Source organism: Microcaecilia unicolor, chromosome 6, assembly GCF_901765095.1.
Source record: "Microcaecilia unicolor chromosome 6, aMicUni1.1, whole genome shotgun sequence".
NCBI lineage: Eukaryota > Metazoa > Chordata > Amphibia > Gymnophiona > Siphonopidae > Microcaecilia > Microcaecilia unicolor.
Window position 1 is genome coordinate 119,036,856 of NC_044036.1, and position 12,041 is coordinate 119,048,896.

At 43.0% G+C, this 12,041-nt stretch overlaps 1 protein-coding gene across 1 annotated transcript in view; it reads right to left on the reverse strand.

Annotated features, from left to right (window-relative positions):
* Nucleotides 1-554: 554 nt before the first annotated feature.
* LOC115472464 overlaps nt 555-12,041 on the reverse strand; it is a 33,794-nt gene continuing 22,307 nt past the window's right edge. The window contains exon 4 of the mRNA XM_030206754.1: nt 555-921. Within this exon, the coding sequence (XP_030062614.1) occupies nt 652-921 (270 nt within the window). The 3' untranslated portion in view covers nt 555-651. The remainder of the gene's footprint in view (nt 922-12,041) is intronic.

Here is a 12,041-nt window from a genome sequence, read left to right on the forward strand (position 1 = left end):
AGTCCACCACAGTGACCCCTAGGGAGCCCGGTTGGTGTCCTGGCATGTCAGGGTGGCCAGTGCACTAAAAATGCTGGCTCCTCCCATGGCCAAATGCCTTGGATTTGGCCGGGGTTTGAGATGGCTGACATAACTTTCCATTATTGCTAAAAAACAACGCCGGCAATCTCAAACCCCGGCCAAATCCAAGGCATTTGGCTGGCCAGAACCGTATTATCGAAACAAAAGATGGCCGGCCATCTTTTTCGAAAATACGGGTCTGGCCAGCTGTTTGCGGCACCGCCAAAATACATCGTCGACCATGTATTTCGCCGGTGCCGTTCGATTATTCCCCTCCACGTCACCCAACTAATGGGTACCAATGGTCTGCTCCAGTACAGCCAGCTGACCCAGCACAGTAGGGGAAGGCCGAGACTGCCAGACCATCAGCAGTCCAATTTGGATGTTCAGTCCCTATTCAGACTAACAAAAATCTATTTGACTTGATCTAAGTTTGAGTCTGGGACATAGTTAAATAATTTCTTTATTGTTAATAGGCAACTAGGCTTTGTAAATAAAGTATACATCTGTTTATATAATCTTAAAAGAAGAAGACTGCAATTTACTGCTCTACCTACAGCAAGACCTTCTTTCTCAAGCCATTCACTAGTATCAGCATCCATATCTTCCTTCCCTGTCTAGTTTATTCTCCTCCGTCTCTTCACCAGAAAATGAACTGTTCAGAGAGTCTGGGCTGTTACTGAGTTCCCCATCAGTTCTGTAGTATGGAAAATACCCACTAGAGGCATCCAAATCAGTGAAGGTCGGTGAATGAGTGGATGGGAAGTCATCATCACTGATGTCGGCTGATTGCCAAGGGGACTCGGGCACACAGGGTGGGTAGGATGCTTCGGTCTCTGTGTCGGAACTATCTGTCACGTGCTGTACAGAAAAAAAAAAGAAAAGAGATTAGAACATGGCATACTGGGTAAGACTAGAGGTCAATCAAGCCCAATATCCTTTTTCTCACAGTGTCCAATCTAGATCATAAGTACTCAGTAGAATCTCAAAGAGTAAATCCATTAAATGAATATCTTGTTGTAATAATGTCACATCTCAACATTACTATACAGCAAATCAACTTCAGGAATGAATAAATGGTAACCAAAAAAAAAAAGGAAAAAAGGGAATCGGCAGTATGTTATGTAATGTAGGCTTCTTTGCTAACAACACTATTTCACTATTGTCAGTGCAACTTATTTGTCTGATAAATCTGAGCTGAGCATCAGCAGAGACAGAAGAGCCTATATTTATATTTTTCTTGTGATCTCTATACCTAAATTGGTTTTCTTTTCTTTCCGTTTTCCTAGCTGTTAGAACTGGACAGGGTGTGCATAAGTGATAAAATTGCATATTGACACTGGTGATGTTGCTGGATGATAGAGATGTGAATTCATTTTGAAATGACAGGAAAATGCAGCAAAACAGCCTTGTTTCATTTGAAAACAATACTGGAAAAAATAATCCCAAAATGAAATTTTGTTTTGGAACTAGCGCCCGTGAGTTGCAGATAAGGCCTGCTGTTTGGCAAAAAGTGCATGCTATTTCTGAAATGAAGGGCATGAAACAAAATGACATGGAAGAAACAAGTGAAAACATGGCCATATGCCTTCTACTGGAGAACGAGCAAATGGAGCTGGTAGAGGTGATTGATTGGCCTTTGAGTTTGGTGCTGTTAGGACATTTTTCAACCTGGTGAAAGAGCTGATTGATTGTCCTGCAGTTTGGCCAGTGTGATGTCTCCCACTGGGGCCCCTTCTGGCTTCAGGGATGAGGCTTTTACCCTCTGCTCTAGGAAGCCTCCCCCCACCTTTTGGGCTGCCCACAATTAGACACAAACTAAAGAACATTCAGTAAGATGCAGGTTCTTTAATAGGTCTGAACTAAAGAGCATATAACAAACTTTGTAATGAAAATACATTCCACATATTCCTCCAACCTCTTACTTAAATCTCCTGCCTGATCTTGCTCATACACACACAGTCAAGGCTAGGCTTTCTTACTGGTCCTATACAAAACAACTTTAAGCACAGCTTACTTTATAAACAAACAATTGTCTAGGCCTTTTAAAGCGTAATATCTGTGCAGCTTTAATATCTTAGAAGTATAACCTCGGCACATCAGCACACACCTGAAGCCTTTTTATTTTCTGATGTTTCCTTTATTGAAAAAATATAGACAGATGTTCAGAAGTATTGCCTCAAGGCAAGAGACTCCTTAATTCTGAGAGCTGTATCAGTGGTTGGAGATAGAAATCTAAAGAAAAGTAGTCTTATTTCAGAGTTGGGAGAATAAACAGATGCAAGCAGTTCAGAGCTGGGTGGCTGTAATATGCAATATTATGAGAAATAATGAACAAGGTAAAATGAGTTTGTTATAAGGGGGGGGGGGGGGGAGTTGGTAGCAGGACATGTGCTGTCTGAAGCAAGATGGAGAATGTCTCATGGAGAAGGGGAGGTCAAGAAAGGACTCAAATAAGCCCAGGGAGGAGGAGGTAAAGGGTCCAATATGGACAAAAACTGCCATCAGGTAGCAGGGGTGGTCCCAGGGGGCAGTCCCCAATTGGAAGAAAAGGTCATACTCAGCTGACCTCTCAGGACAGACTTATCCAACTTAGGCCTTAACTCATTTATTTATGCTGATGATGTTACAATTTATATACCTTTCAGACATGATTTGACAGAAATCACCAATACAATTAAGATCAGTTTGAACACAATGGATGCATGGGCAAACTCATTCCAACTGAAACTAAATTCTGAAAAGACTCATTGTCTTATCCTTTCATCTCAACACGATAAGTATAAACCTACAACCTTAAACATCCCAAACCACTCTCTCACAATCTCGGATAGCCTAAAACTGCTTGGCGTCATAATTGACCGCAATCTGACACTTGAAAGTCAAGTAAATTCCACTACAAAGAAAATGTTCCACTCAATGTGGAAACATAAAAGTAGAAAACATTTCTTCCCACGAGACGTATTTCGCAACCTAATACAATCAATGGTACTAAGCCATTTAGATTTCTGCAATGGAATCTATGCAGGTTGTAAAGAACAACTAACAAAGAAACTTCAGACTGCACAGAATACAGCAGCCAGACTGATATTCGGAAAACCAAAATTTGAAAGTGCCAAACCCCTTTGTGAAAAACTGCATTGGCTTCCCACCAAGGAACGTATTGCCTTCAAGGTTTGCACTCTTGTCCACAGGATTATTTATGGTGAAGTTCCTGGATATATGTTGGACCTCATAAAACTACCACCCAGAAACAGTCCCAGCCTATCCCGAACTTATTTAAATCTGCATTATCCAGACTGCAATGGACATAGATACAAGTCAACTTATGCATCCAGCTTTTCTTACATAAGTACACAACTGTGGAAACGCTTTGCCCAAAACCGTGAGATCTATCCATAACCATCTTAACTTCAGGAAACTACTGAAAACCAACTTGTTTAAGGAGGCCTACCCCCCTGACCCAAATTAATTTTCTACTTCCTGCGACACAGCAAAATATGGACCGTACTAGACTTCTATCACCACCCCCTCTGTATTTCTTTGTTGGCTTATACTTATGTTTCTTACATGCTTACTACTGTACTATCCTGCTTATTTTCGAACGAGAAAAACGCCTATAGTGCGACCTAAATCGGGAGATAGACGTTTATCTCGCAAAGGCGCCCAATCGGTATAATCGAAAGCCGATTTTGGGCATTTCCAACTGCACTCCATCGCGGAAACGAATAAAGTTGACGGGGGCATGTCGGAGGCGTGGTGGAGGCGGAACTGGGGCGTGGTTATCGGCCGAGGAGAGATGGGCGTCTTTAGCTGATAATCGAAAAAAAAAAAAAGGCGTTTTACTGCGATTTTGGGTCACTTTTTTTGGACCCTTTTTTTTCATGAACAAGTCTCAAACAAAGTGCCCCAACTGCCCAGATGACCACCGGAGGGAATCGGGGATGACCTCCCTGGACTCCCCCAGTGGTCACTAACCCCCTCCCACCAAAAAAACCCCACTTTAAAAACTTTTTTTCCAGCCTGTATGCCAGCCTCAAATGCCGTACCCACCTCCATGACAGCAGAATGTGTTCGATCCTGTCACAGCCTTTCCCTGGGTCAGATATGGCTCTCGGGTGCAGTACAGGGTCACATCAGCATTGCATTGTGGTGGGTGTAGGGTATTGGGCTCCGTGATTTCATTAGCTTGTGTTACAGTCTCACGATGTTGGTAGTTGGTAGGCTCTTCTCCCCATGGTGCTTTTCCCCCTGCCTACTGGGTCAGAGTGTGCCCTGTTGTGTTTCCTGTTTTAGTCCATGCGGTAGTGGCCATTTTTGTAAGCCAGTTTTAGTTCCCTTTCCTGTGTTAGCCACGTTACAGAACTTAGTTCTTCCCTTGAATGTGGCTGAAAGAGGGCATTGTACAGCATTCTGCCTGCTCTGACCTACTGCTCATCTCAGTACCATGGAGACTTGTTGCCAGTGGGGCACAACCTCTGATCTGCAGTTAACTGTGAGTAAACGCGGTTATTCCAATAAAGGACGTTTTCGGAGAGATTAGTCTTCAGGTGTCAACTTGTGTGCCAATGTTATATAGCAGCAACCAGTCCTTGAGGCCTGTGTGTATGCAGGTCCCTGGAGCACTTTTAGTGGGTACCGCAGTGCACTTCAGCCAGGTGGCCCCAGGCCCATTCCCCCCCACCTGTAACACTTGTGCTGGTAAATGGGAGGCCTCCAAAACCCACTGTACCCACATGTAGGTGCCCCCTTCACCCCTAAGAGCTATGGTAGTGTTGTACATTTGTGGGTAGTGGGTTTTGGGGGAGGGGTTGGGTGCTCAGCACCCGTGGTAAGGGAGCTATGCATGTGGGAGCATTGTCTGAAGTCCACCGCACTGACCTCTAGGGTGCCCAGTTGGTGTCCTGGCATATCAGGGGGGCCAGTGTACTACGAATCCTGGCCCCTACCATGACCAAGTGGCTCGGATTAGGACGTTTTTGAGCTGGGCGTTTTTAGTTTCCATTATCGCTAAAAAAAACAAACGCCCAGCTCAAAAACGTTCATTTTTTCGAAAATACGGTTCGGCCCGCCCCTTCACGGACCCGTTCTTGGAGATAAACGCCCATGGAGATAGGCGTTTCCGTTCGATTATGCCCCTCCACGTATTTGTACTATTTAACCGGAACCTACCTCTACGGTATTGTGTAAGCCACATTGAGCCTGCAACTAAGTGGGAAAATGTGTTAAATAAATAAATAAATAAATAAATAGTAAGAATGACCAAGAAATGATAGCAGGTAGACAAAAGAGCCAGGCTTGGCTGAGAAGAAGAGGAGGTCTTGCAGGAGAATAAACCACTGGTAACAGACTTCATACAGACAAGCAGGAGTGACTGCATTACATGTGAGACTACATAACGCATAATGCATTGCTCATATATCTTTGCAGTGAGTGATTGCAGCAGTAAAAATCTTTAGAAGTGAGAACAGTAAAGGCAATAAACACATTTTAGGGCCACACTATAAACTAGTATAAGGCTGTCGAGGAATTGATGGGATCTTTTTCCCATATCATTCTCAATAAGGATTAAATCACATTCCTTTTCAACCATTCAAATAGCTATGGGGTATTTCTTCTTAAGTGACTCTTCCCCCACAGTGCTACTTTACAAATTCAGGGTTAGACACCATTTCTTTTCACCCTTTAAGTTAGCTACAGAGCTTTGGCTTTTCCACTAGCCCTTCTCTCACTGTGTTACCATGTAACCAGAACAAACACCATTCTTTCATCACTTGAAATAGCTATGAAATTTCTGCTTTTCCATTAGCCCTCCCCTCCACTACACTATCATAATCAGGGTATTCTCTGTGCCCTTGTTCCCACATACTTCCACACAGCATCAGACCCTCTCCTATCACAACATTCAAGAGAGTAAACACAATGAACTGTCTGGGAACCTACCCTAACTCGTGGAGCTCCTCTGGGTCATAGAAGCCAACTTTTCAAAATGATTGGGGGTGCTAAACCCAATGGAAATTACCCTTCTGTGGACACAGTTAAGGAGTTTGCTCAATTTTGGAGGTACTCAAGTACTCACAGAGCTGGCTCCTATGCTCTGGGTTAAGTGGAGCTTGAATTCCTAGCACTTAGCTCCTTGTCCCTATTACAGCTTGAACCCTCCTGTCCCAATCACTGGACTGGTTCCTAGCCTCAAGGAATCATGCGCCCTTGTCCCAGGTACTGAACATTCTCTTCAGTCACCCACTGGAGCACTGCCCCTCTTTGCCTCTCTCCAGGCTGGGGCTCCTTTAGCAACAGAGAGTTATCAACCCTGGTTTCCACTCTTTACTGGGAAGAGTCACCTTTTCCCACTCCAGGCACAACTGTGAGGTGACAAGGTTGAGCCTTGCCCTGCCCAGAGCCTCTCTAGAATCCTGGAGTGCTGCTCTTCCCCATGGGTATGTCTCTCTTCTCAAAACTAAAACTTTCCTTTTAAATTCCCCCTTTGACAATCCAGGAAGGCACTACTAATTAGCCCAGCTGGAAGCATGATGAGTCAACAGCTTCCTCCCTCCCCCACCTTCAATCTCTGAGCACAGCCTTTCTGGGAATTGTAGTCAAACCGCTTTTAAAGGGACCAAGCATAAAACTACCTAAACTTGAACAGAGGATTTTCCCTGTTTTGTCCACTTTTCTGACGGCATGTGCAGCAGCCCCAAGGCTGCATACCACACCAGTGCATCCTAGTGTTTGGGGAAAGAGCAGCAGGTGTGCATATCTGGATTCTATCTACTTACATCCGTCTTTAACAAACCAAAGGTTTGCCCACAGCAGCTTACATCAAATTGAAATGCATTTCATAAAATGTAGTTCATACTAGTATGGCTACTTATTTCTATAGCGCTATTGATATATGCACTCCATGAAACTAACCAGTAGAACATGTAGGATAAATTGGAGAAAATATTTTCTCTGTGGAATTTGTTGCCAGAATGTGTAGTGAAAGCTATTAACAGAATTGGGTTTGAAAATGGTTTAGACAATTTTAGCAGGAAGAGTCAATGAACCATTAGTATCTACATAGGCTTGGGAAAGCTACTTTTTATCTCTTAGTATGATCCTGTATTTTATGGCTTGGACTGGCCACTATCAGAGACAGGATGCTGGCTGGGCTCATTGGTTCTATGGTTTGCATGGCACATTTTATGATCCCACAGCACATAAACCATGCACACAACCTAAAAACAATACACCTACCCAAAAGATTAAAAAATGGAATGGAAAACCTACCACCTACGGACACAACCAACAGAAAGGAAAGAAGGGACACAATAAACTCAAATACCAAGAGGACAGACAACTAATAAAAATCATCACAGCTTCGACCCCAACTGAACCCCACCAACTAATACAAATGGGTTATTTAAATGCCAGATCTGTAGTTAACAAAACTACTACAATAACTGATTGGATCACAACAGACAATCTCGATTTCCTATTTATTAGCGAAACCTGGATCCATGTTCTCAAAGATCCCATAATTTTAGAGCTATGCCCTCCAGGGTACAAAATTACCCACTGGACAAGGAATGGAAAAAGAGGAGGAGGCATAGCCATAATCTATAGATCCCAATTCACCGTCACAACAATAGCTGAATCCATACTTCCCCAACTTGAAATAGTCTCAGTTAGAATCAACCACCCAACCCTTCATGACAACCTAAACCTTATCCTATTTTATAGGCCACCAGGTAATTGGCAAGACTGCCAAACACATTTTATGGACTTCATATCGAACACATGTGTTTCCACCCAAAACCTTCTTATAGCAGGAGATATCAACCTTCACCTTGAGGACACTAATCTAACAAACGTACGTGAATGCAAGGACTTCCTCCAACTATGGGAGCTTCACTGACCCAATATGCAACCCACCCATACTAAAGGACACACACTAGACATCATTACATACAAATTCTCATCAGAACTAAATCTCGCACTAACAGACACAAAATGGACAGCTATACCATGGTCCGATCACTACAAAGCAAACCTCTCCCTTTACTGGCGAGCTAAAGTTTCACAACATAAACAAGAACAACTAACCTACACCACAAGAGGCAAAGTAGACCCGCAAACATTCTGGCAGCAATTCTATAACAATGAATGGACAGCACATACAGACTCACCCCAATTTCTTCATGAATGGGACAACAGATGCAGAATCATATTAGACAACATAGCACCACTTCAAACCAGAACCTCACACAGAAAAAACTCAATACCATGGTTTAATGAAGAACTGAAACAATTAAAAACACAAGTCAGAAGATTAGAACAAGCATGGAATAAGAAAAAAACAACTACAAAGAAAATACAAATACACCATCAGACAAACTAAAAGATCATATTATAAAACTAAAATCGGACCAGGCTACAAGGATACACATAAACTCTTCCAACTCGTAAACAAACTACTAAATACCACACCGGTCACTTCTAGCAACATAGACACCCCATCAGCAAACAATCTTGCGAACTACTTCAAAGAGAAAATTATAAAGCTAAGACTCATGATACCTATCAACACAACTGATTATGTAAACCTCCTTGAATGTTTAGATCCAATACTTGGGGAATACCCAGCAGACTGATCATGGACCAACTTCGACACACTCTCGATCGATAACATCTCCCAATCGCTGGGAAGATATGCCAAGTCGCAATGTAAACTAGACATCTGCCCTACAAACCTCATAAGATCTGCCCCTCAACAACTCAAAACAGACTTCATGAACTACCTGAACTACATGCTACAAAATGGGCTCTTCCCAAAGGATAAAGGAAACATTCAACTTACTCCTTTACCTAAAGACGCGAAGAAAAATACAAATGACTTAACCAACTATCTCCCAGTAGCATCTATCCCACTGATAACCAAACTTATGGAGGGCATAGTGACGAAACAGCTCACTTACTACCTAAATAAATACTCAATTCTTCACGAGTCTCAATCAGGATTTTGATCGAACCACAGCACTGAAACAGTACTAGTGACTTTAATGAATAAATTTAAACAAACAATTGCAACTGACAACAACATACTTCTCTTACAATTCGACATGTCTGGTGCCTTCGACATGGTCAACCATGGAATATTACTACATATCCTAGAATACTTCGGAGTTGGAGGTAACGTTCTTAACTGGTTTAGAGGATTCCTGACCACAAGATCATACCAAGTAACAGCTAACGCGGCTATATCAGCCCCATGGACACCTGAATGTGGAGTCCCCCAAGGATCCCCACTCTCACCAACCCTCTTCAACCTAATGATGATACCCTTAGCCAAGCTACTAGCCAAGCAAAACCTCAATCCATACATATATGCAGATGATGTCACAATCTACATCCTGTTCAAACATGATCTAAAGGAAATCACCAACGATATCAACCAAAGCTTTCAAATCATGCACTCCTGGGCGGATGCATTTCAGCTAAAACTTAACGCAGAAAAAACACAATGTCTTATACTCACCTCACAACATAATACAGATAAGTTCACCACCATAACCACACCAAACTTCTCCCTTCCCGTCTCAAACACTCTGAAAATTCTTGGAGTTACTATTGATCGAAATCTCACACTCAAAAACCACATGATGAATACAACTAAGAAGATGTTCCACTCCATGTGGAAACTCAGAAGAGTAAAACCTTTCTTCCCAAGATCCATTTTTCGCAACCTGGTACAGTCAATGGTACTAAGCCACCTGGACTATTGCAATGCACTCTACGCTGGATGCAAAGAACAAACTGTCAAGAAACTTCAAACAGCCCAGAATACCGCAGCCAGACTCATATTTGGAAAAACAAAATACGAAAGTGCTAAACCCCTAAGAAAGAAATTACACTGGCTCCCACTTAAAGAACGTATCGTGTTCAAGATCTGCACGATTGTTCATAAAATCATTTACGGAGATGCCCCTACCTACATGCTAGACCTCGTGGACCTGCCTCTCAGAAATGCTAAAAGATCTGCCCGCACATTTCTTAATCTACACTTCCACAGCTGTAAAGGATTAAAATACAGATTAACACATGCGATCAGCTTTTCCTACATGAGCACGCAGTTGTGGAATGCATTTCCAACTAACTTGAAAACAATTAACGAAATAACTAACTTTCGCAAATCTCTGAAAACCTATCTCTTCAACAAGGCCTACCACGAGAATCCATAGCTTAATCATAACACTTCAACACTTCACCCTTATTCTGAAAGTCTTCTTTCTATAACTGTTTGCTTAGTTCTTTTTTGTCATCCTTTGATCTTTTGTACCACAAATTGTATCTTCTACCCTGGAATGGCGATGCCATAACAGGTATTTGTAAGCCACATTGAGCCTGCAAATAGGTGGGAAAATGTGGGATACAAGTGCAATAAATATATGCTGAAGATATTCAACTTTTAATAGCTCATGATACTTGGGATAGCAACTTTCAGGACACAGTCACTCAGAGGCTTTCCAAAATTTCCTCAGTTTTTCAAAGTCAGAAGCAATTTGGTCTTCCAGACTATTTTGAGCATCACTATTTTTGGACCATGAGGTGTATTTTCAAAGCAATTTGACTTACAAAGTTACTGTATGTTGAGGTGTATTTTCAAAGCACTTAAAGTTCAATAGGTTATTATGGGACTTTGTGCTTTGAAAATGAGCCCCGTGGAGGGGCATAATCGAAAGGGGTACCCAAGTTTTCCTGAGGACGTCCTTGCAGGACGTCCCAGCGAAGGACGGGGAAACCCGTATTATCGAAACAAGATGGGTGTCCATCTTTTGTTTCGATAATACGGTTGGGGACGGCCAAATCGCGAAATTTAGGTCGACCTTAGAGATGGTCGTCCCGATCTTCGGCGATAATGGAAACCAAGGACGCCCATCTCAGAAACGACCAAATCCAAGCCATTTGGTCGTGGGAGGAACCACCAGTCATAGTGCACTGGTCCCCCTTACATGCCAGGACACCAACCGGGCACCCTAGGGGGCAGTGCAGTGGACTTCTTAAATTGCTCCCAGGTGCATAGTTCCCTTACTTTGGGTGCTGAGCCCCCAAAACCCACTGCCCACAACTGTACAACACTACCATAGCCCTAAGGGGTGAAGGGGGGCACCTACATGTGGGTACAGTGGGTTTCTGGTGGGGTTTGAAGGGCTCACATTTACCACCACAAGTGTAACAGGTGGGGGGGGGGGGGGATGGGCCAGGGTCCGCCTGCCTGAAGTGCACTGCACCCACTAAAACTGCTCCAGGGACCTGCACACTGCTGTCAGGGAGCTGGGTATGACATTTGAGGCTGGCAAAAAATATTGTTAAAGTTTTTTTTTGAGGGTAGGAGGGGGTTAGTGACCACTGGAGGAGTAAGGGGAGGTCATCCCCGATTCCCTCCAGTGGTCAACTGGTCGTAACAAAAAATGAACCAAGTAAAGTCGCCCAAGTGCTCGTCAGGGACGCCCTTCTTTTTTCCATTATTGGTCGAGGATGCCCATATGTTAGGCACACCCCAGTCCTGCCTTCACTATGCTTCCAACATGCCCCCGTGAACTTTGGTCGTCCCCATGACAGAAAGCAGTTGAGGACACCAAAATCGGCTTTTGATTATGCTGATTTGGGCGACCCTGGGAGAAGGACGCCCATCTCCCGATTTGTGTTGAAAGATGGGCGCCCTTCTCTTTCAAAAATAAGCCTGATAGTCTCATAACCTTTTAAAGATACTATTAAATCTCTTGGGGTTCTTATTGATCGTTCTGAGATAGATTCAATCATTGGGTCATTTTTGAATGATAAAGCCTTGAAAATCTCTATTCATGCTCTCATTCTTAATCTTCTTGACTACTGTTATTCACTACTTGCAGACTGTGCCCCGTATTCCATTTTTCAACCACAACTGACAACAAAACATGACAATGAAACTGATTTATGGGGCAAGAAAATATGATCAT